This window comes from Sander lucioperca, chromosome 12 (assembly GCF_008315115.2).
Source record: "Sander lucioperca isolate FBNREF2018 chromosome 12, SLUC_FBN_1.2, whole genome shotgun sequence".
In the NCBI taxonomy this organism is placed as follows: Eukaryota; Metazoa; Chordata; class Actinopteri; order Perciformes; family Percidae; genus Sander; species Sander lucioperca.
In genome coordinates this window covers 33,854,410-33,881,077 of record NC_050184.1, presented here as the reverse complement: position 1 = coordinate 33,881,077, position 26,668 = coordinate 33,854,410, and the positions used below count along the sequence as shown (strand labels likewise).

The 26,668-nt window shown below is 39.4% G+C and overlaps 1 protein-coding gene across 15 annotated transcripts in view; it reads left to right on the top strand.

Moving 5' to 3' along the window:
• Positions 1 to 13,852: 13,852 nt before the first annotated feature.
• hspg2 (heparan sulfate proteoglycan 2) overlaps positions 13,853 to 26,668 on the top strand; it is a 121,087-nt gene continuing 108,271 nt past the window's right edge. For 10 of the 15 annotated variants that reach the window (XM_036008544.1, XM_031290583.2, XM_036008547.1 and 7 more), the window contains exon 1: positions 13,853 to 14,282. In XM_036008544.1, coding sequence (XP_035864437.1) covers positions 14,214 to 14,282 — 69 coding nt within the window. In that variant the 5' untranslated portion in view covers positions 13,853 to 14,213. The remainder of the gene's footprint in view (positions 14,283 to 26,668) is intronic. The other 5 variants (XM_031290589.2, XM_031290588.2, XM_036008548.1 and 2 more) reach the window with 2 other exon arrangements.

Here is a 26,668-nt window from a genome sequence, read left to right as displayed (position 1 = left end):
TCTGTAGTCCCCTGGCATCAATGTTAAAAAAAGGCTTTTTAAAATACAAAGAAACAAAAAAAAGATTGACAAAACAAGCAAAGCATAACTTAGCACAGAAGCAAAAGATTAGCAATAAAACAAAGCAGAACAGGTTACAAGATTAAACAACAGAGTACAAAGGTTAGACACAGCTGTTGGTAAAAGCAATTGCGAACTAAGAGGAAACAATAAGTTCATATACAGAATATATACAGAATACATACATAATAAATAGGCGTAGTGCTGACATGTATATATTTATCCATCCATTGTTTTAGCTGCTTAGTAAAAGACTTCTATGTGTTTAATTGTCTGATATGGCATGGTATTGGATTCCACTCCAATTCCAGTTCATACCAACTGCACAGCTTAAAACACCTCTACTGTAATATGATGTGGTTCATGTTGCATCACCTGATCATTTTCTCTGAATTATCAGGTGTGAACAGATGTTAAAAAGACCAAGCCTAGGTCTCTTTTGTCCTTTGTATATGGAACTGGTGACAGGAGGACAGCTCATAAAATACCAATGTGCTTTTTAAATTATTTTACATGCAGAGAACTAACCCAAGCATATAGAAACAAAAAGTGAGGTTAAACTGTAATGAACAAAGTGCAACATGTTCAGTCCAGAGATAAGAGTGAATAATTAAACCAAACCAAGTGAATAATTAAACCAAACCTTGGGGAAAAGAAAGCTGAACTGTTCTTTTCTTGAGCTCCTTGTTGTTGGGATTCAGTTGTATGTGTCAGCAGGCTTGTCTGTGTTCACCAGGCGGCCTCTGAAAGGCCCTGCTCCATAAAGTCAAATTACAAGCAGTGCTTTAAAAAGCTAAACATGTCAGCTATGGCGATGTATGTAGAGATACATTATTGATATTTGTGTTAGAAATTACCTTAGATATATACAAAGGCAATGTTTTAATGCCTGATGAAGATCCAATGGTGATGGAAAAGTTGTCTACTTAATACATAATGTTATGGTTTTGATTTAGTGTGCAGGCATTACTCTTTTCTGTCATGTCTCGTCCCTGTGTCAAGTTTTTGTTTTTAGTTTGTTTCATGTTTCTCTTGTTTAGTTTTCCATTTCCTGTTTTATTTTGAAACTTACAGTCTCGTCTCATTTCAGGTCCATTGTTTTCCTGGTCTTTGTTCTCCTTCCCGCCTGTGTGATTACCTGTCCCCGCCCCTCTGTGTTGCACCTGTGTCTCATTGTCTCCCCTGTCTTGTGTATTTAAGTTCAGTCTTTCCTTCACTCCTGTGTGTTTATCCCTGTTTCCCTTGGATTTTTGACCATTGCCTGTTTTTTGGATTGCCGTTTGCCTGTCGTTTCTTGGACACTGTTGCCTGAAAGTTTTATTAGCATGCTAATAAAACCATTGAACTTTACTCACCTGAGTCGTGCATTTGGGGGTCCATTTTCTGGTGTGCGTTGATCTTTTCATTGATGCTGAATTCCAATAGCCTTGCACCTACGTGTGATGTATGTACAACTTGCAATGTGTTAGTCATCCTTCATGCAATGCATTCCCTATGCAATGTTAACATTGTTACTGCTTACCCGCTCAACAACAAGTCTCTGAGGGAGAGGGTCTTCTACAAACTGCCTGCTGGCCTCCTTTACTACGACATCATGGAATAACATTGTCAAAAATGGATGACTTCACGTATGGATGGGGTGTTTATTGCCAGAACACAGTTCGGCCACTGGGTTTTTAACATAATAGACATTTGTTTATCGTTTTGACAATATATATCGTCATATCGCCCAGACCTACCTCACCCCCAAGTCTGAATTCAATGTTCCTCCAATGCCAGTTTATATTATAGTATTATTAGAATATAATCAATGCAGGCATTTTCTTGAAAGAACCATGTTTTCCTTTAACCTCAGAGATCAGTGTGATAATGTGTGCAGTGTTGCAAATTAGGAATTTAGATTGCAGAGATGCATCAAAGCCTTAAAAGATAGATAAAATATGACACACACACACCAACCTTTTGATTTACAGAGTCAGTGATCTTTATCAGGCATGGTCTCATATCGCTGTCAGGCTGCACGTTGTTGATATACTGTACTGAATAAAGTGCAATGTGTGCTTGCTGTCAGCAAAGTCCCTCTGGTTCCTGCTGTAGAAAGGAAGAATTTGTTGAAGTAAAAGATGATGTCATCAATCTGCCCATAACGGTATTAATTGGCATGTTAGTCTTTACTGGATTAGATCTAGATGTGTGTGTGCTAGAACAAATAGCAATATGTGCAGACATCTTACACATTTTTTTATATTGTTTTTAGATTGTGGTAATTTTGATGATCTTCAGCACCCATATTTTAGTTTTTGTCAGGATACCTTGAGAAGAAGATGGATGTACATGATTTGCACATTTGTACATTCAATCTTAAATCATACCAACATTCAACATAAATGCTGTATATATTGTCGGTAACTGTCTGTATGTCTATGCATGTTTATTGCTTCCGCTATGCGTCACCTTTTTGGTACACTATCTTCATGAACAAAAATAAAAAGTAGTAGTACCTCTAAGTAGCCACTCATTATTTTATTGGCTCAAAGATTTGAATGAGCTGTTTTTATCACTAACAAATACATGAAAGAGCATTTTGTTGTTTCTCATATCATATAAGCATTTTTTTGTATATACAAATTAACTGTATATAGTGTCACATGTAAGTAAAAGGTACAATATTTCCCTCCTAAATGTGGTGTAATACAAGTATAAAGTAACATAAGATAGAAATATTCCAATAAAGTAGTATGTCCAATTTGTACTTAAATGCAGTATTTTTGTACTTTTTCCACCACTGCCTTTTACAATAAAGCCATGTGGTGAAGACGGTTAGCTAAATATGGTGAAAACAGCAAATAGCACACTTGACTATATGGCTGGGCAAGCTAGGTACTCACATACATGTGAGTTCAATAATATGCAGCAGTCAGTAGGCCTACACTTATAATCCTGTTGAGATGTCATGATTAAGATTGTAACAAAAACTTTCACAGCGTTTTCTATACTGCCGAGTTCGACCCGTGGTTGCGCCGCCTGCTTCGTCTGTGTGTGTTCGGTTTTTTAGTGTGGTAAACAAAATCAAACCTACCCTGTTTTTTTTTTCTCTCTCCGCGTGCTCTCTTTAGTGACCAATCACAGCAGACGGGGATGTAAACAAGGAAATGGCTCTTTCAGGCGTGCACAGAAACGAACTGAAAAACAAATTTCTAATATTTTTACACGAACAAGGTACAAACAGTGGAATCATTGCGCACATTTTAGGGCACCGACTGACTGACATGGTAAGAGTTAATTTTCTTTTGTTTGTGATTTGTGACCGCTCAGCCACACTCATTTAATGTGACGCTACAGTGTTCACCTGCTACCCTGTCTCTTATCAGTAGGCTACTATGGAATAGTTAATGGTTAAGTAATAGTAATATATGACTTAATAGTTAAGTAATGCAGTATTAAATACCATAGCTGTCTTTAAAATGGGTCTTTACTGTCTATGGTTAGCCCCCATTACATAAATATTATTTTTTTTGCAAAGGAAACATAACCAAAATATCGAAAATATAATGTTTACATTTTATAATAAGCAAAATCTCCAGAAGGTGATCTCATGGATGAAATGATGGAGTCCATTGACACTTTAAAGCAATTAATACTCATTTAAATAAGTCTTTTAAGTTGTGTTTATTTCATAGGATCATATTATTTGTCATTAATTTGACCTGCATCAGAGATTTTGTTAAAAAGTACTTTGGGACCTTTTTGTTTTATTAAAGCAACAATCCCCAACAATAGAGCACATTTTGGCTTATGCCCCAAACGCACAGACCCTGTAAAAGCACTGATATGAACTCACTGGTGTGATTTGTTGCTCATCAATGTGATCTTTGTTTCTTTAATACAATGTTGTTATACACTGAAAACCAACAGAAAGACATGCCATATCTGTATGGCAGTATAACAATACATAGTTATATATTACGTATATTTTAACTCTGCTTTGTGTAATCTCAAATTGTCTATCAGAACTATGAAATGGATAATAATAATAATAATAGCCTATGTGAAGCAGTGTCCTTATCATAAACAACGTGGAAAGCTGAAGTAAAGATGAAAAGCTTAGCTTAATTGTGTAAGTCAAGACAACCTTGAAAGTAAGAATTGTGTCGCATGTTTTCATGCCTGAAACTCTCAGGCAAAAAAAATCCAAAAGTTTGAGCTTGTTTAAACAAACTGTTATCTTCACATTTCAGCAAATCCAACATGAACTCTCAGCTTTACCTAGACGGATTCCCAATATGATGTCTGTGTGGGCGTCACGCTGTCTGCACTCAGGTAATACAGGTGCTTTATTTTATGGAGAAATCCATATTGGATTGCAATAAACGGAGCCATTAGCAATAAAAGTTGCTCCATCACCTGTAGCGTTCCAAAGTCTATGCCATCATGGTTATCTCGGCTGGAGCTTGCAGATTACAAACTTATAACTAAAAACCCTGCGGTACAAATTCGGGACAGGCAGTTTAAAAGACATGGGTATTTATCAGGCAGGGGAGGTCAAACAAAAGACACTATTAAGTTGCATTGTGGAAAGTGTAGGTTTTAGTGTTTTCAGGCTTGATACATACAGTATTAGAGACTAAAGTCAGGAAATCTCTGTCTCACAGGGAACATTTCTGTTCTGGTTTGTCTTCGAAGTAAAAGAGAGCGATGTTTTGAGGTGTCCCTTGATGAGGTTATGCTATCCATTTCAGCAACACTGAACACTTAATTGTGTTTCTAGTTTTACTTGATGCTTGAGTTGGTCCTATATCTACTGCATGGAGAAGCCATTTTAGTCTTCAGTGTAATACCCCTTCTAACTCCAGTAGAGGGCACTTAATGCTCAAGTTTACTGTGTAAACTGTGTACTCGAGATATATATATATATATATATATATTTGAACTGTCAAAATAACGCGTTAATTTCGATTAATTAATCTGAGAAAAAATAACGCGTTAAAAAAACAAACGCAGATTAATCCATTCCATATTGGCGTTTGACCCGGAGCCGTTCTAGCCACTATTCAACTGTAAAATGAAGGAGGGAGACGAGAATGTGCTGCCTGGATCATTAATTGGAACATTTACTTATAAAAATCTTCTTCCTTCCAACCCTGGCTACCGAAATCTGGTGCCACTGATATGTCTGCACTTCTCTCTGGTGCTCTGAAACAGACGATACAGGCAACACAAACACTGCTGCACGTGACGCTAGTTAACACTATACTCGACAGCAGCTAATGTTAGCCTACCGCTAGCTAGTTAACACTATACTCGACAGTAGCTAACGTTAGCCTACCGCTAGCTAGTTAACACTATAATCGACAGCAGCTAACGTTAGCCTACCGCTAGCTAGTTAACACTATACTCGACAGCAGCTAACGTTAGCCTACCGCTAGCTAGTAGCTGGATTAAACACGGTTACAATGCTGACAGCTAACGCTAAACGGTGTAAAGTTTGTCTGTGTTTTACTGTAGAGGATTCAACAGCGGGATGTAACAACCTGCAGCTGCCGTCGGAAAAACAACACAGACGGTGCGTTCATTGAAACTGGTAAACTACAGCCTCGTGGTGCATTTGAAGTTATTGTAAATGTCCTTTTCCCATCTGGTGGTTGTTTTTGTCGTTCAACAGCAATTTACTAGTGAAATAAGTTATTGTTATTGTTATACATTATTATTAAATTATTTATTTTTGACCATATGGCCTTAGCAATAAACAAGCCGTTCTTTAATGTCACCAACTATTGTTTAGTACCCTTTGTTTTCTTTTCTTTTTTTACTTTCTTAAAAAGTATTGGTTCAGGCACCATTAATTATGTATGCGATTAATTTCGATTAATTAATCACAGAGTATGTAATTAATTAGATTAATTTTTTTAATCGATTGACAGCCCATATATATATTTATTTATTTATTTATTAATTTTTATTTTTTTATTTTAAAGATAAATTTGGCATTTTTGTCTTTATTAACATCACAGTGAAACAGGCAGACAGGGGGGAGTGAGAGAGGGGGATATGACATGAATCAAAAATTCCCAGCTGGAATTGACCCGGCTACGTTTCCATTATGTGACAGCGGTCCTATTTCTACCAAAATAAGATAATCTCAGTCTTTTAAAGACCAGGATGTTTCCATAAACACATTTAATTGCCATTCATTTATTAAGTAAAACCTTGAGTGGAACTACGTTTCAGGAATGCCAGAAAGGACTTGGGGCATGAAAAGTACACTACAGGCTCGTTTATTGCCCAATCAAAGGGAAAAAAAGACAAATCTCTGAGGATTAGGTCTAATCTTCTTTGTTTAAATACGATGCGTAGATTTGGACCATTCTTTCCATTTGTAATTTTCTCTGGCAAGTCCCCATGCCCTTCCTCCTACTAAATCACTGGAGCACCCCTTTGATTAAATATCAGTTTTCGTGTGGCTGCAGTCATAAAGTGTATTCCATCCACTGACATGTAATAAAATCCTACGAGAGCTCTCTCTCTCTCTCTGACCTTTTTAAATTCAGATCCAAAAGAGTTTTAAGACCTTTTGTATGCTCGTATATATACAGTATGTTTATAGGTGAGTCACAGTCGCTTCTCTGGTACTGGGGACGACGTAGATGAACAGCCTGTCCTAGTTCAGCACATTACAAAGTACCTCAGCGGCAATGGCAGGGCAAACACAAATCACTTTGTGTGCTACGTGTGGAAGGGGTAGTTAACAATGAACATACTCTTCAATAAAAGTAATAAAGCAGGGGTAAGATGCAACAGATAATCCTACTTACCACATTCAAATGTTATGCATGCACTTAAAGGACAAATCCGGTGCAAAATGAACCTAGGGGTTAATAACACATGCGTACTGAGTCGACCATTCTCTGGGATATGTTTTCATGCTAATCGAATGTGACCAGTTTTAGCGCAAACTGCTAATTAGCTTGTAACGCTAGTCGTCGGGGCATAGATGAAGTAAAAAGAAATCGCTATTTCTATACCACTAACAAGGCTCAAAATAGCACCACACTTCCACGGTAGCATAATGAGGGTCCCTACATGTAAACTGAAGCATTGAGAACTTTGTAAGTGTACAGACAGTTTATTAAAAAGATAGTTTAGAAAGACAATACCGTTCACGTATACAGGCAGGCGCCATCTTGGTCGCGATCAGTTGAACGCCGAACGCCGTGCTTGAGCTATGTTACTGGTTACTGGTTACACGGCGTAACCCCCCCCCCGGAAAAAAAAGAATCGAGGTTTGTATCGAATCGTGGGTCAAAAATTGTAGATTTTGCTTCCCACTGGTGGAGCAGATGACCAGATGCATGTCACTTCGATGTCGTCAGCAGCAACTGTGTGAGTGTCCCATGAACTGGACGCCATTCTGGGGCTCCGCCCTCGATTATTTTCTCAAAAGCCCCGAATCTTTAAAGGTTTTAAAATACCTTCAACGTTGTGTCATTTCCCCTCAATTTCTCTGACTGGATCGGCAAATCAATAGAGCAAAGGTTCTCTTACTGGGGAAGTATTGCCATTCATTGTGTGAACTCTGCTAAAAATAGGTTTTAATATCATTAATGCTGTTCACGCCAAATTCATACCCTACCTATGATATGTAGTAGTCTAAGTTAAAACTAGTCTACATGACATAGGTAGTTAAAACTAGTAACATCAGACAATTTGTACCCCTTTTTTAGGTGGCAGAAGTAAAAATGAGTCATCCTCAACATTTGTTGTGTTCTGGTTTCAGAATGATGAAGACAGATGGAGAACAATTAAATACAAGATAGGATGTAGGCTCTACAGGAGGATGTTTTCCTCTGGCAACTATCATGTTTATCTCGAACAATGTACAGATTTTTTGTTATTCTATTATCAAATGGTTTGAAAAGTAGTGTCAATAGCTGCTGTAAATGGAGCATGCCCCCGGACCCCGCCTAGGTTTGGGCTGTGCTTATAATACATCCATGGTAGAAGTCCACTAGCTGAACATGCAGTCACCAGATCCAAAACGTGGTTTGCTTGTTCACTTAGCCCGAGGCATTATGGGAGAAACACGACTGCGCGTATTCAGTGGGTCGCATATCACGGAAGGTAACCCATTAGCTTAGAAACTTTTTTGGTGAAGTCGTCGCTGAGCAACTCTGAATGAAAGTGGGTGCCCGGATAGCTCAGTCGGTAGATCGGGCACCCATATATAGGGGTTTCCTCCTCGACGCAGCGGGCCCGGGTTTGACTCCGACCTGCGGCCTTTTGCTGCATGTCATTCCCCCCATTTATCCCCTTTCATGTCTTCAGCTGTCCTGTCAAATAAAGGCCTAAACATGCCCAAAAAATAATCTTAAAAAAGGAATTAAAGGAGCTCCGCCATTGAACTCTGTATCCAGGTCTTATAATACATCCATGGCTGTGCCCTGAATGTTTACAATGTCTGGCTCCGCCCCTGTGTCAGATGCAAGTCACAGCTATAGATAGACTTGACTTGCTATGGATGTCTTCCTAAGGCCTCTTTGACCATGTGACAAACACAGGGTGCGTGTCTTGGAGTGAAACCCTGTCAGGCTCCTGATAGGTAGAGACACTGGACTGCATACTTGAAGAAACTTCTGCCACCAGTGACGCGTTGATGACGATGAGCCTCTCTCATTATACCAGCTCAATTATCTGGGGCCCTATTGAACCCTCTTGACCATTTAGTGCATTGTGTTTTACACTCAGACTCTACATAGGCTCGTCTGGGAAATTTCTGGTTCCTTTAACTTGCTTTGTAAACTTTCAAACCTAAGTTTATGGGCAAAGATTAGCGTGACAATATTCTGTTTAACTCTCAGGGAGTGAATCAGTTTTAACACCATATAGGTCATAACTGTAATTTCTTTGGATTATGTCTCAACAGAGTTACAGATGTAGGAATTGACCTAATTGTGGCTGTGCGTTTCTGAAACGATCATGTTTTTGGAAACATTTCTAAATTGACTTTTAAGGGTGGGTGTCATCTCAACATAGTCGCTGTCAATTTTCAAGAGAAGATAATAAACAAAATCTTCAATTTGTACTCTGCAACATGATTTAAGAGAAACGTCCTTTGCTGACTGCTACTGTATTTTAAAGGTGCGCTCACGTCGTTAAATTGCATGCACGTTTCCTTCACTTGCTTGCCTTCCTCGTGTCTCAGTCCGTCCCACCGAGGAAGTATTGGGGAGACGTGAGGAAATCAGAAATGTGTTTTTTAGAGGGATGAGACGTCCTTTCCGCTAAAGCGTCACATTATTTCGTCAGCTGTGTGGGCGAAGTCAGCTGCACGGCTTCTAGGAAGGCTGCTCTCGTGTATCCTCGCTCCTATAGCTCCTCAGAGATCCCTCCTCGCTTTGAACTTGCGGTTCAAGCAAGGAGCGAGAAGATATTTGGTGAAAATAACTGGAGGGTGGAGGCAAGGAGAGATATGAGCCATATATGATTTGAATGAAATGTAACTTGTGTATCAGAGTGCAAGGGCATTGACCCGTACTGAGAGCGGAAGCATTTTATATTCTTTGGCTGATCACTGTCACAGCTGTTTTCTACAGCTGCAGCTCTAGTTGGCAACACACACAGTGTGCTGCAGATACTCTAATGTAACACACAGAGCTGGTCAGTGCTAGAGTGAGTCATCTCACGTCTTCGCCACCATACCTCATATCTGCCTCATGAGTGCAAACACAGCAACAAAAAAACTGGGAGCAAATCAGATTTGGGATTGTGCTAGCAGACCGCTCCTAAATGTTATGAAGGACTGTCCAAAATGGATCAAGTTTTGTCTCAGTAGTGACCTAAAGCTGTTTAATAAGCCTGACTATAATATCTGTATTTGGATGTTTGCTCCTGTAGTTTTATAAGCTCTCTTTCCCAGCATAAATCCCAGCTCATCAGCTGTATTCTGATACATCTCTGAAAGCCAGAGAAAAAATTGGCACTAACTTTTTGTATTACATTATGTTGTTGTTTTTTTCCATTAATTAAGATTATCTGGGCAATAAATACTGTAAGCATGCTTCAGACACCAATAGATGGCGAGTCACAGAAGACTAGGCCAGGAGTGGAGGATGTCGATGTATCCTTAACATTTCGCTAAATGGTACATTGGTTTTGGGTACAACAGTTTTGACTAAACATGTTTGACATCATTTTTCCAGTCCTTTTTTTGCTGAAAGGAGGGAAGGGAGGAGTCCCTAAATCACACCACTGTGGTCACTGAGATGCTTGGAGTATGTATTCACAGTCAAGGGCCAGAAATGATCTTTCGCTTGTATTCAAGAAAAGGAGAGCACAGGAACAAATATCTGCTCCGAGGCCTTCAGTTTACTTTGTGATTAGGTCTCGGAGATAACGCGGGTTGTAGTCTTGAATATCGTATCAACAAAAATTTAAATATTAAATATAGCAAATGTTGATTATTTGACACGCTACAGCAGTGGTTCCCAAACTTCCCAAACCCAAACTATGGCTTGTGATCCTAAAATAAGGCAACTTGCAATCTCTTGTCACCCCTTGCATATGGACACCTTGTTAAACAAAAGTTGTAATGTACTACCTGTGAGTGCAAAAAAATCAATAAAGAAATTGTTTAAAAACAAATGTCAAAGCAGACCACTTTTCCTTTGTCTTAAACCATGTCTGGATGAAAGTTTTAATTTTCAGATCATATATAGCTCATAGCTTTTGTAATCTATTGAGATTGTAAAGATGCAAATCTCACAAAGTGCTGCATTCATCACATAACCAACTCGATAAGCCCATTCTGTTCCTCTCCCTTTTAGCCTATTTTGGTGAGCAAATGAGAACGGCTCTTCGCCAATTCTATTCAGGGTTCAGCTTTTAATTGGCAACAGCTGTCTCTGTGTGTAACAGTGCTCTTTACACCAGTGACATGAATGGACACAAACATACAGTCCTGCACACAGCTCCTGACTTAAGTCCTGACATGTAGTTCACCATGTATTTCTGTGTGTGGCTTATGTTTAGGACCTGTCTCTGATGGGACAGCAATACAGCACAGTTAATTGTTTCTATTTTTACTTGATGCTTAAAGTGGCTATATGTAACTTTCAGTTTGTGTTGATTCTAGCAGCCGCTTTCGACAAAAGCAGTAGTGTTTTTATTACACCTGCTGTCGAAAAGGTCTTTTCTTTATGGTGCTGTGTTGCCCGAGTTAGCGTTACTGGGAGGTCATATAGTTGCGATGAATGTTTTGCTCAGACAGAAAATCATTCATCTGCAATAAGAGAATAAGTTACAGATGTATCGTTGCATTTCAAGTGTTGCAGACAGTAACTTAGCCTACTTTGGATGTCTTGTGAGCTAAACCGGGTAATGTTATCACTGTCACTGTGTCAACGAGCCAAAGCATTAAGAAGTTGTTGTAGCAACCAACGTAATGACAACTTTGCTTCATATAGCGCATTTCATGAAACCCACGGATGCTTTACTAAAGGAATGTTACAGGGACAAGGGAAAAGAAAATAGTAGGCCAACACAAACACGGAGTTAAGGGGAAACGTCCGCGCTAAATGGAAAGGGGGACGTAATTATATGTCGGCTACTGACGTATAACCCCCATCGCCCATTGTAAAGTTATTTTATGAATGAAATAGACATGTTACATACCTGAGGGCCAATTCGGGGTGGGTTTTGAATCATTTACAATCCCGTAATTGTCTCCATCTGTTGATAGCCCGACCGAAATTGACTCATCGCCAGTGTCTTTCACTTTCTCTTTTAGCTTTTAGTTGTTCTTCGTTTAGTATCAGCCATAACTACAACAGATAACTTCTAAAATAACATTAAAATACAATTAGGCCTATCTAAAGAAATCTCCTGCTTCCTTTTACCTGGCTCAAAGGCTGGATGCTGGATATACTAACACAGGCTTTTTCAGTGTAACAAAGAAATCTGTGACCCATCAGAATGTGTTACTGTAGCGCTGTCTACCTGCCGGAAATCATTGTGACTTTGCGGGAAAAATCGAACCGGGGCAGAAGCCTTACTAAAAACTATATAAAAATGGTGTTAGTCTCGTTTGCTGTTACAGGTCATTTAAGACCATTGTATGAAAAATGACAGAGCTTCAGAAACATTAAAAAGTGACATATAGTCACTTTAAGTTGCATCCACTGCATGGAGAAGTCATTTTAGTCTTCAGTGTAATGCCCTTCTGACTCCAGTAGAGGGCACTTAATGCTCAAGTATAGTAAGTAGTAATTCTATTTTCTACCAAAATAATGAAATCTTAACATTTTAATGACCAGGATGTTTTCATAAAAAAAAATTATTTATCATTAATGTATTAAGTAAAATGTGGAGTGGAGTGGAACTACATTTCAGGAATGCCAGTAAGGACTTTGAAAAATATGTGTCTTGAGGGCGTGAAAAGTACACTACAGGCAGTGGAGCAGGTTTATTGCCTAATCAAAGAAAAATGAGAAATCCCTGAGGATTAGGTCTATTTTTTTTGTTTAGGTAAAGTTTTTTTGTAGCCTAATAAGGCCCTGATCAGACAGGGCACTTTTTGAAACCTGCAAAAACCGTATACATACACAACAGTATATAAAGTAGTTACAAGCATCTCAACCAACAACAACATTAAAATGATTCTTAGAAACTCTATAATGAGCATTTAATGCATTGTTATACAGGAAATGAAACCACCAAACATGATAAAAATTAATAATAAGAGAAGCTTTATTGCAGCAAGCTACAATTTTAAAATGCATCTCATTAATGCATCAAAAATAAATAATCTAATAGTATAATATATCATACAACGACAGAGCCCATTTGGACTGCATAGTGAGTATTTACTTTGATAGCCTACTTTAAGTACATGTTTTTGATAATACGTACTTCTACTTAAGATTTTTAAGACAGTTTTACTTGTAACAGAGTATTTTCAATTTGTAATATTGCTACTTTTACTCAGTGGTGGAGGACGTATGCAGATCTTTTATTGTATTTTATCCTGCATTCAAGATTTTACTTAAGTAAAAGTACAAAAGTATCCAAATAAACGTAAAGTACAAAAAGTAAAAGTAGTCAAACAGCATGGCCTCTTTCAGAATAATGTATATTATATTAGGTTATTTGGTTATAATTATTGATGTATGTAATGTGTTCATCACATTGCAGCTGGTAAATGTGGAGCTAATTTAAATGACTTTATATACTTTATACTCCACACCAAGGGATCAATAAAGTCTTTTCTTCATCCATAATAATAGATTATTTATTTGTTGATCATGTTTTGTATTGATAATTTATATCTAAAAAGTAAATAGTACAAGTATAAATGTAGTGGAGTAAAAATTATAACATAGTTGTCTCTGAGATGTAGTGGAGTAGAAGAATAAAGTAGCAGAAAATAGAAATACTCAAGTAAAGTACAAGTAAGCTACCTCAAAATTGTACTTAAGTAGGCAGACAGTACTTGAGTAAATGTAGGCTACTTAGTTACTTTCCACCACTGATTAAATGTCTCTTAACCTGCTATAAACTGAATATTTAGAGCCACGGGCGGACTTTAAGTCATATGAAAACTACAACAGTATGTTCTCGGGACCCGACACACGTGAGAAGTGTGGTGTAAAGAGCTAGCATGGCTCTGCTAGGTGGCGTCTCCCCCACGCTGGGATTAGCTGTCTTCTCTTTCAGCACTCCCTGAATTCCATTCCGCCTTTTACTTTTTCGGCAGCTCTCTCTCTCTCTCTCTCTCTCTCTCTCTCTCTCTCTCTCTCTCTCTCTCTTTATGCTGTATCCCAGCACAGGACTTGCAAGTGACTTTGCAAGGCTGCATTTAGCCCCACTACAAGTACCAAGTTTCGGAGTGCACAGGAGCAAGTTCGGAGAGTCGCTATTTTACGTACCCCCCCTGCAAAAAAAAAAAATACACAAAAAAACAAGGGCGAAAAAGGATTGGTTTTACCTGTTGATGAAGTCCCTCCGGGTGTGGGACGCAGAGGAGCAGTCGGGTTTTTTCACAGAGAAGAAAAGTCTGAAAAAAGTGCAGGCAACACACCTCTTCGGCGGCCAGGAATTGTGAGGGACCTCGGCTTTTTCCTTTCCCCCGGCATTTGCAGCCTGTGCTGGGTTGCTGGAAAATGGGCACTCCGACCACTTCAATCTGTGGACTTATCCTCTCTTTGATACTCACATGCCAGCTGGTTACTGTAAGTGAGCTCAAACTTTCTCTTTTTACTTTTCACTTTTAAACTCTCCACTGTGGATTTTATGTTCCATGCACCCACGAAACTGACCAATAAAACCATCTATTCCCCCCAAGAAGTCAAGTCAAAGTTACAAATCAGTGCTTTTATGCCCTATTAAAGGCACACACAAAAGTGTCAGGCATGTGTTGATGTTACTATTTATGTTCAGTAAATAGTGTGGTCTGCTGGTGCAGGGCTGCTCACAGGCAAGTGGGCTGTATAACAGATTCCGGACCACACAGTCATATCAGCATACATACTGTAAAGATGCTTTTAAAAGTAATATGACAAACTAGAAGCTGCTGTTGAGTGAAGCTGGGCTAAGTTTGTCCATAGAAACAAGCTATTCATAGTCTCCCCTCAACTCCTAAACCTTCTCAAAGTTAGTCAGGCTACACTTTGCATTGCCTACTACACTGCATGTTTAATATTACATACATTATGTATGGGGTTGGCTTTATTTTGTGACCTTGTGAGCAAAACATATATGAAAATGTGCATTTATTACTTGTTCGTCCTTTGTGTCGTCCTCTTCTTTTTGTTTTCCTTAATAAATCAGTTGTGGAAATCCTTCAGAATAAAAGTTGGGGTTCATCTGCAAAACAAATGGGCTTTAGGTTGTAAAAGAAATGAAAAAAAAACTCAACAACATTGCTCCACTTTGCCACGGCGCCATTCCTCTCCATCCAGGACCTACTGCAGTTGGGAGAGTGCCCCATATTGGGAGTTACATCCTCTCCTTCTATTCATTCTGCTTTCACTATTATGCAGTATGCTGTATGACAGCAACTAACAATTATTTTCATTGTTTATTATTTTTTTTCCAATTATTCGCTAAATTAGTAAGTTCATAAAACATCCAGCACAACTTCATGGAGCCCAAGATTATGTTTTCAAATTGCTCATTTTGCCCGACCAATATCCCAAAGCCCAAATGTATTTAGCTTATAATGATATACAACAGAGAAAAGCAGCAAATCATCACATTTGAGAGGCTGGAAACAGAATGTTTGGCATTCTTTGCTTAATTAAAAGACTTAAATGATGAATCGATTATCAAAATTGTTGCAATTTCACTTCCAATAGTCAATTATGCCAGCTCTAGTATGCTGCCCATGCACTGTTGGATATTAATTATAGCGTTATTATTGACAACATAAGATGTTTTCACTCTGCTATATCTGTGGTATGAATCATATAACGGAGGACCATTGGCTTGCTGCTGAGAATAGACTCCCCCACCCTGTAGAAATCCCGTCTGGTCTCTCACCTTTATGCCCCCCAATAAACAGAGCTGTCATGGTTGAGATATTTGTGACTGTGTTTGATCTGAAGGAAAGCCTTTTTGAATGATGGGACATAGTCGCGGTGGCGAGTGGACATAAATCTTTCACCTGCTGGATATTAGACCGCACGAGCAGTAATATTCCGGACGTTTGGAAAGCTAAAGTGTTGATGACTTCGAGGTATATTTTAACATCCTATCCAACATGCTATCGAGTGCAGAGCCTTTCCTGCGGGTGACGTGATCTATCACTTTGTGCCACTTTACAAAGTGGACACAGACAGGTGCATTACCTGCATCATCAACGGCAACCCACGTTATGTATCATCGATCTACAGAAGCTATCCAATCCCCCCAGAGGGATATCATCATCTGTTGTGTCATGACACTGGACGGTAATAGGAGCTGGCCTCAACACTTTTACCACATCCTTGATTGACTACTAGGCCAACAATACCATCATAAATGAATTATCTGGAACCACAAGCATCTGTTTCTTGCATTATGACTTTGAACCGCAGCGCCACAGCAGGCGGACTGCCTCTTGATTCAATTAAGCACACGTACTGGTGTTACTACGGGCTCTACTTTCTCCACACTGGAATGTCAGGGTCATGCGCATCAACTCAAACAATCAAAGTCAATAAAACCTCTCGATGGGTAAGAGCTCTGCGTCACAAATGAGTACCTGTATCCTGCTGTGAACCTTCAGTAGCACTGGTGTGAGAAATGATCAGAGTTAAGTATTTTTACAGCTTAATATTCAATTAAAAAAAAAACTGTCTAGACGGCTACTCACAAATCTGTTTTGACTCCTATTTAGGTCTGCGCGATATGAGGAAAATATGTGATAACGTTGTTGACTATCGCGATAACTATTACTTGCGATAAATAAACGGATATTAAAGTAAACTCAGTTCTGCATTTCTGCTGATTTCAGTTTTCTGCCAAAATACAACACATTGTTTGTTGAATTTAAAACAAAGGAAATCATTTCCAACATTCTTTTAGTGAACAAATTGAACATTGAATTTAATTTAAAAGGCACCACTAGAAAAGTGACAGCGACATTTTAAAGTGCAGTTTTCTACTGATACTTTCTTTTAACTAACATAAAAAATCTGTCTTTCGCGATAAGTCACAGCCTTTCGCGATGTGTTTATTGCGCCAGTTGATATTGATCGATGACAATAAAAAATGATATGTTGGGCAGCCCTACTTCTATTACAGTTTAACAAGTGGAAATGGATTGATACGGCCGATAGTCTTTGCTTATAGTCTTATTCAGTCATATAAAAGAGAGTGAGGCCACTTGGTTTTCTGATGTATGACATCAGAACTGTAAGCCCCACTGCTGACAATTTTGGCTCAGAGATCTCTCCCAGTATAGACTGTCACAAGTGTCCTTTGACTTCATTGGGGGTCGGACTGGGGCTGGGGGAAGGGCGGCCTGGATTCCTATGACTATATAGTCTGCAGAGCGTGTGTCATTGGCGTAAATTGTTGTCTTTCTCTCATGTGTGCAACTCAACCCCTTCATTCGCTGCTAAATGGGATGCAGCAACAGTTTGATGTGATGATTTATTTAGTCTATGCTGGGTAAAGCATTGACCAGGCGAGGTGGTTGGTCTCTCTGAGTGGCGCCTTGTCGGTTCAGGCCCCGGCTACCTGGTGTTTAATCCCCCATTCAGAGTAGATGAAGACTCTATGGAGTTGCAAAGCACAGCAGTGCAAACACCAACTCCACTCTGCAGTTTGAACACTAGGGAAGGTCTGCCCCCTCCAGACCCATTCACATAATTGCTTGAAGACTGGGTTCAGTAAACATCACATTGTTGAATTAAAGCCCCGGGGGAGAGGCCATCTTGGCTGATGGGACAATGCTGCACTGAAGTGGCTCGACCCCTCCTCAAGCACATTGGCACATGTGGAGTGCAGTCCGGCAGGCTGGCATTTGTTGACTCTGCAATGAGGTGTGACTTGGGCCGCCATAGAGGTCAGAGAGGTGAGGACTTTGAAGCGTGATTTATGGTTCTGCGGAGGCTCCACGCCAGAGCTTTCGCCGTAGCCTACGTTAAGTGGCCTGAAGTTTATACTTGTGCGTTGGTGTGTGCGTCGAGACGGCATGTGTGTGGGGAGTGTGTGGTAGAGCGAGGGAGAAGTGAGAGAGTGACGGCGATTAGCTTCGGCACGAGTAGCGACTCTAGAGGCATAGTGAGAGAAACAATGTGTCTCCCCTGTGTTTTCTGACCACGGTGGGAAATCTGTAGCAGGAAAAGTTAACCCTCTCCTTGATTTCATGTTGTTTATGGAGAAGGGGAACCAGGAAATAAAAACGCTGCCAAGACACGGTGTGCATTTTTCGAGAGGTGCACGTCAGGCTATGACGTAGGGTTCGGCGTAGGTCTGTGTCTCCACGTACCTATGTACGTAGCCACGGCGTAGATTTTACACAGAAGTATAAATCACGCTTGAACCTGACTCTGTTTCTCAGTTCAGTGGGAGTTACTCAGGATTCATTCACAGTCAAGATTAGCTCCCACTGCACGGACTTAGACTTTTCACTTTTAATGTGTGTGTGCAGTTGCACAATTCATGTTCCTTTTTTAAAAAGTGTTCTCACCATTTGACTTCACATATTACATGTTTTACATGTCTTTGTGCAGTGCAGTCATTAAACAAGAACAGCATTTATGGTTTATGGTTTGTCTGACCTTTTTTGTTTTGTTCTTTCTGGGGATATTCCTCTACTGTTTCAATAGCTCCATTGGATAGAGAAGCTGAAAATTAGTTTGTGTTTCTCCCCCCTGCAGAGAAGAGAGACTACGGTTGGTTTTGGTTAGAGATGGCCCAATACCATTTTTTGCTTCCCGATACCGATTCCGATACCTGAACTTGTGTATTGGCCGATACCAAGTACCGATCCGATACCAGTGTGTCATATATTTTAATTTGTTTTAACAACTGTATACTACTATCCCTGTATGGATGTGATATTATTTCTATCTTTGTTGTCGGTCTGGCTCAGGTTAAACTCTTGACACATGAACAACAATGAATGCCACAGAACTTTCTTTTTTTATCCAGTTTGACAGTCAGTTATAACGGAAAAAGAACATAAATAAACTACTTAACATAGATTTTCTTTAGGGCTTTATTACATGGTATCGGATCGGTGCATAAACTCCAGTACTTACTGATACCGATACCAGCATTTTAGGCAGTATCGATACTGGTATCGGAACATCTCTAGTTTTGGTGCAGCCTATAGCTCTGTAATGGTGGAGGAGCACACCCACCTGTGCCCGAATCAAAGGAACACTGCCTAGTGTTACATTACTAATGATGCGCTAGTGTTTCATATGTTTACTACCTTCTCGGCAGCCATTGGTTTCCATTTATTTAACGGAAGTAAAAGTGATATCTCTAAGTGAACATCAAGTCTGCATTTATTGTTGTGAAAGTTACATTTCTGTACAAGTGCAGGCTTTTCAAATTGTATTTACATCTACATTACAGCACAGGAATAGTGTTTAAAAAAAAAAGGTCAGCAGTAATGTGTAAAAGTAAACATGAGTTATAATAAATGAGCTAACAAATGCTAAAATATTGGTATGTTCCTTTAAGGATCCACTGTGTGGCATCACCCTAGGCCTGGGCGATATGGCCAAAATTTCTTCTATCCCTAAATAGGTCATTTCATATCTGGATAACGATATATATCACGATATAGCATGTTTTCTGGTAATTTAATAAATAAATATTCATACTATGAAATAACCACATGGTGAAGCCTACTTTTGTGTCCTTGACTTGACAGTATTTTCTCATTTCATTAAAAACTTTAGTGCAAAATGAACATACAAGATGCACGGATCAGTACATTAAGCGTCGTTCAAATTACATAAATGTTGCCAGCACGCAGTTCGGCCGCTGTTCTTTTTAACATTATGGAAATGTTTTCATCGTTTTTGTCGTTTTTGATATAATCAATGCAGGCATTTTCTTTGACATTGGTCCAGCATTAAGTAAGACCGCTGCTGTCGGCAGTCAACGAAACCATCTACAATGTAAGTTATAGGGCAATTATGCACCTTCCATTTGCGTTCACAAAACACGTTTTGACAGGCTCAGATTATGTTTCTAAGTGTCTGACAACATCATGGAAAGGATTTCTAAGGAGGTCGACCTTTCTGTTAAAGAGTAAGATCCTTTTTTAAACATAAAAACATCTGCGAAATTGCGTTCGCTAAAGCCAACAGACATGTAAGTAAACAGTAATTTTAGCATTGTAAAATACACTTCTTTCAAAGTCGACAGAACCATGGTTTCCTTTAACGTCAGAGATCAGTGTGATATCTGTGCTGTGTTGCAAATTAAGAATTTAGATTGCAGAGATGCATCAAAGCCTAAAAGATACATACTGTAAAATATATCTGGGTTTTTCACCCCACCCGCCTTGCACACACACACACACACACACACACACACACACACACACACACACACACACACACACACACACACACACACAAACTAAGCTCTGTGGCTGAGTAGTGTTGCACCTTCATGCCCAAAGTCGCATCCGTGTCGGGCAGAAGAGCCGACTCCAAACACAGCTGCACCTCAGCTGGTACAGCCGCAACGCTGTGCATGTGTTGACATGAGCGCACATACTCTTTAGTACCGCCTAGATGTTGTAACTAGAGTCCCACTCTTTCCATTCACACCCCTTCACACATTTATGTTTTCTCTCTGAAGCATATGTCCGTAGATGGCTTTTGTTTCAAACCACAGTTTGCCAGATTTAAGTGTCATCCTCAGAGTGGTCTCAAGCCTCTGTCAGGTCAAGTGACATTCTGAAATTAGATCTTTAAACTTGTATGTATGTATGAGGAATGAATTTGAAGTTTGGATATAACTTTTTTAAAGGTAATACATTTTAAGCCATCAAACCTCTTTGATTACTCCGCCTGGCTTTGATTAACTCTTTGATAACACATTCAACACACCTCCGAACGCGGATTGAATTAAAAATGTTCTTGTTCTTTTCTCTTTTAAACATGTCTGGATGATCAGCGGTGTGGAAGCAGTCTAGTGATTAATGGTCACCCTTCAAATAAACAGGCCCAGTATGGGCCATCAACTGGCTTCCTGAAGCGCCCATAAGCAAGATACTAAATCACTTCCAATTTCTGGATTTTGCTCTGTAGTGAACCCTGTAATCTGACCTCTTTGCAGTGCGGCAAGTACTTATGGGTTTCCTGGCAAGAATCATTGAGATAGTGTGTTCACTATTCATGCTGTATGATGTAATCGTTCATATTCAGAAGTAGAGAAAAATTGATAGCAGACAAACCAATAAACATATGCCCTTTGGCCCCCTTAAAAACCTGCTTGAAGTATATATCACTCTTCATTCCTGTGTTATGAAGCTGCAGGTGCAATAAACCCAGCAGAGTTCATGTTGAGGTCACAGGATGTCCTGAGGACGCAACACAGTCTATACCACAAGCAATAAAAAATAAAGGTCAGATTGGTCAGAAAGTATTTGTGTTGGCAAATCCCAAATGTCACCCCCTCACCTTGTTCAGTAATGTAATGATATTTTTCTGAAAATGAGAATAAAGAGTTAAAGTTTGGAATAATGTCAGAATTGAAAGTTGGAATTCACTCATTTTTGCCAAATGAGGGGTTTCATGCTTGTGTATGGCTCTTATTACAGCCCCATGCACGCCGCCTCGGCATGTTTAGAACTCCAAAGAAAAGTCAGTGCTTGTATGAAGAATGTTGGAATTTGAATGATATTCTTCTGAAAATGAGAAAAGAGATGCATTTGTTAAAGTTTGCAGAAGAACTTTAGAATTGAAAGTTGGAATTCACTAATTTTTTGCTAAATGAGTGGTTTAATGCTCGCATGAATGTCAGCGGTCACCCTGCTCCTCTGGAAACAGTGAGCTTTAAATCTAACGCGAGTTGAAAGGAAGAACAAAAGACTGTAATGGACTGTTACAGACTCCTGACTGATTTCCCATCTTAAACAGCCTTCTTCAATCTTTTCACATTGCCCTACTGGGCTTTTCCCCAGGCTGTACTCAGGCCAGCACTTATTAGAGATTCATTGAAATGCTAAGTTAACTGTATTGCACTTTCCCTTTGAAGGCGCTCTATAGTTGTCGGTGCCCTATTGAATCTGCCATTGTCTTTGCTAGTGGCATTGATGTAAAGTCACTTTGGCATTCTGCTTTTTCCTCAAGGGAGCTGCTGCATTGTCTTGTGTGGTCCCTCCCAACTTATACAGCTACTCTGATGGGGGTTGCTGCCCTTTACACCTAATACGTTTTTGTGTGTTGTGAACAGAGTCGATTTTTTTTCTCTCCAGGGTACTTAAGTTTGCTAAAGGAATGCTATCATTCTTTTTTCTTCTTCTCCATTGTCTTTTAAAACCAGGTTTTGACCCTGACATCCTGTGAAGTCAATCCCACCCTGGTGTCTTATCAGAGCTGATGATGTCTCTGAGGCTCCCTGAGACTAGTAGCACACTGCCTCCACTTCCTCTTACTGTACGACAAGTCTCTACTTGTGAAAACAGAAAGGCTGCCATCTTTCCGAGACTTTAGTGTAAACCTTAAGAAGATGCAAATTCACCTAAGCTGTTGTTAAACCCTTAATGTTCACAGAGGGAGGTCGGCAAGTGGAGTTTTGCAGGCGCAGGGTGTAATGGCTCAGTGAAAAGTAAATACAGGGAAAACACCGGCTCTTTCCCCTCTTTGCTCACTTTGAATTTAATTCAGGAGCTTGTTCGTACGAAGCCATACAAGTCTGCTGCTCTTCAGGAGCCTAATTAGCCGATGACGTCACAAATTAAAGATTTATGTTTTTAACACCGGAACTGGTGGGCTAGAGTTGGCAAAGTGATAAAATTGAAAACATAGAAAATACAAATGCAAGCAGTTGAGCAGTTCTTTTAGAAAGAAATAACAGTCTGATTATACATTTTTCCTTGTCATACTTGTACGGCTAACTAGCTCTACATTGCAATACAAGATTAAGAACAATGCTGTTTCTTAATTCGTTTCTAAAAACGCATCTCTTCCGACTGCACCTTGGCTAATTAGATGATGGTTATAATAAAAAAATAAAAAGAAATTGCACTAAATTGCACTTACATTTTGCACTTACAGGTTGACTTCTTTGAAGCTATGTAGGCCTACTTGTTCTATGTGATTCTTGCTGTTACCTTCATGGTTAAATGCACTTACTGGAACTCGCTTTGGATAATAGTGTCAGCTAAATGAAATGTAACGTCATCACGAGCTGGTGAGGATGCTGCCTTTTTGTCTGGGACTTGCAGCTTTAGCCCCATATCATATACTGTACTAGCCACCAAGTGCATATTTAAGTATCCCCTTTTACAAGATTCTCATTTTAAAATGGGAAACATTAAAAAGGCCGCCAGAGGCAGTGTTTTCAATCACAGCGACAGTAACTAAGGGGGGGGGGGTGCAGGGCTTAGTGAACGTCAATTTGGGTTATGACGAGTTCTTGATACCTTTTGACCTAATGCGGTCACGGACATAGCAAATGCCATAGCGACAGGTAAACTACTACAACATGTCTTCAAAATGCCTTTAAAGCCACCGTTAAAATTCAGACTGATGGATGAGTTCAGGTCCCGTGTGCTGGGCCTCGACTGTGCCCCTCAGGAGAGACGGGAGGACCAGTCTGGTTTGTGTTATATCAGCAGTTGTTCCACGAGACATAACAACTCTTTTTCTGTGTCATACACACATCCACACAGAAATGTTTGCGTGTCTTACGCTCTGTCCATTCCTCTCTCTGTTCACTCTTGCTAGTAGCTTTTACAACCTGTGAATCCTTGCACATTGTACACGAGCAGTAAACCAGTATTTATATCACAGTTGCTGTAGAGAAGTCATTTTTTTACCCGCCGGCCTCATCGCCTGTTTCAACAGCAATGAGGAAAGGCAGTTTGGACAAGAGATTTGCTCCATGATGAGATATCTTTAGAACTGAAAAGCAAATGGGTTTTGAGGTTGCCGGCAGTCCATTGTTTTGGTGCACTGGCTTGTGATGCTCTAAAATGTTTGTCTCTTGCTGAGTCACCATCCTGTTGGGGAAATGAAACCTGGAATAATCTACAGGACAAGAGGACCCCACTTCCCTTGAAGCAAAGTTTATTCAGGCTTTCCTGTTTGCAGTTTAGATGTCCAGCTCTGTATATGCTGAAAGAAATAACCCTGTGTATTTGTTGTTTTTTCAACCCCCAAACACATTTTATTCTCTCTGAAGTATGTTTATATTTGAAAATCCCTGTAATCTGTAGTCATTCTGCATTCATATCTCAACAATCAAGTCTTTTTAAACATCTCCTCTACGTCCTCCGTATCTCCTCTATGCAGCAGTAGATAGATAGATAGAGAGATAGATAGATAGATAGATAGATAGACTTTTATTGATCCCAAATTCCGAAATTTCAGTGCTACAGCAGCAAAATATCAGACACGCATACAGAATATGCAAGAAGTAATAATAATAAATAGGATAGAATACAAGAACAAATATTCAAAAAGATATAGAAGCAATACAGGTTTTAATTTCTTGCACATCGAGATCTACTTCATTTAGAGTGTTTGACAGCTGGTCATAGAGTGTGGTATTAAAGCCGTACAGACAGTTTTCACAAGTTTTTTTTTCGGAACTTGGCAAGTAACAAGCTGGAACTAAGGATTAATGAATTCCCCTGGACCTAATTATGCCAAAGTACAAGCCCTTGTTGTTTTTTTTTATTTTCTCTCTCAGCTAAGATGTGCTGAATTTCCTTAACAGTGTGTTTCAGCTGAGCAGAGCTGCTTGGTTGGAAACATTTTCCATTTCAGGTTTGCTGCTTTTGAAGATGCATGTTCCATGCCATGGGCCAAATTGTGTTGTAATGGAAAAGTCTGACACACACACACACACACACACATACACACACACACACACACACACACATACACTGTATTTTGATTGTAAAGTAAAGTTAATATTGCTCACAACAAATCACAGATCTCAGGCCATATAAATGAAGCAGAAAACTTAGATCTGTTATTCAAGTTCTGCAAATGCAGATCTTGGCTGCATCAGAAGTGACACCAATACATCCTAATTGCTTATCATAATAAAGCAAATTGTATAATATGATGTAATGTAGAAATAAAAGAGAGTAGAATGGGCATTTCCATTAAAATCAACATAGCAGGCTGGTCAGAGTGGAAGCCATTTTTAGCCTATGTGTACCGTTGCCATTCAAAGACCTTTATCTTTATGAAAAAAAATTCAAAATTCTCTGATTCCCGCTTCTTAAATGTGAATATTTTCTAGTTTGTTCACTCCTCTGTGACAGTAAACTGAATATCATTAAGTTGTGGACAAAACAAGACATTTAAGGACGTTGTCCTGGGCTTTTTTCATTCATGGGCTTTTTTTTATAGACCAAACAACTAATCGATTAATCAAGAAAATAATCGTCAGATTAGTCAACAATGAAAATAATCATTAGTTGCAGCCCAACATATTTCTATTGGTAATTCATCAAATTCTATTCATTAAATGACAAGCCAAAACGGCACCATAACAACTAACAACAATTGCCATTTTCTATTTAACTTGTTACCGCAAACCGTTCAATGTCCATTCTACTCTCACTCTATTTCTATGGTTGGACTGTTCGCTAAGCCCCTGCCTCCTAAGTTACAGTTGCTATTCCTGTCAAGCATAGGTAGTAGGCTAGTTAGCTGGACATGCTAACTTTTACAATTAGATCAGACAAACACGGTATTTAATCAATTTCTTACAGTAAAATTCTTGTGTTTTTTCTTGTGTTGTTTCTGAAGGGCAAAAAAAGGAAACTCTTTACAGTGTTTCCTTTAGGATTTTTTTTAGCAGTGGGGGCAGGTCTGTCCGAACAACAACCCGACTCGGAAGAAAGCGAATCTTTTGACAATAAACTACATCAACACAACAGTATGTGGAGTTAAACTGGATGGGCCCAATAACCTCTAAATAGTTCTACTTGTTGTTAAATTACAATGTGAGCGGCAGCCAACAGGGGCAGGATAATTTAAAAGGCAACCGTGACTATATACGCGTCTGCCCTATTACTGATACCGTGGCGGCAGAAATTTTGCCATGGGGGGCCACCACTACAAAATCAACATAGAGGAAACACTGTCCTTATATACGGAGTATCGCTCTTATTACAGCCCCATGCAATTGTGCTAGTTTAATTTCCCCTGCCACCTCACTGGACCTTTGCACTCTTTTCTTTTTTTTTTTTTTTTTTTTTTTTTACAACAACAACTGGATGTGTGTTACGGTTGATATGGTATTCATGACAGTCTTGCTACCAAAAGATGGAGGGTGGTGTAAAAGCAGTACACCAGAAAGTAACTTCTGTGTGAGACGTGTGGGGAATGAAAGCCATTGATAAGAAAGGAATGTGGACCCTTGTCGGTGGTTGAAAGTTCCAATAGATTAATATCACAGCTTCTTGTATGCTGCTGGAAACCATGCCCATTGAGCCTTCGGATAATTTCAAATAGACTTCCCTTGAAACTGATAACCATCAGGGAGAAGCTGAGTGAAGGATTTCAGATTTTATCTTCTTTCATGTAGAGTATTGCCAACTTAGTACAAAGAAATACAGAGACTCCTTAACCACCACGCTGACTAAAGTAGCTTAGCATCCATCATGTGCCCAGAGGCTTGGCAGTATGCGAGTCTACCCGGTACCTGGCAGGCCTAGTGAAGCTGAAGGTTGGCCTTGTAACACAGTTGGTAAGGCAAGGGGAATTTCTGTGGTTTTAGACTAAAGTGGATGTATATAATTTTCTCTCCACCCAAACCATCTGTTGATCCGGTGGAATGAGGAGTCATCTAAAAACTCAGCTTAAAAGGCTTGTTTATATGCTTCTGAAAGTTGCAGTTTACTGTTTGAGCGGAGATGGCAGAGATAGAGACACCAATGGATGAGATCTGTTGAAAAAAAATACTCATTTGA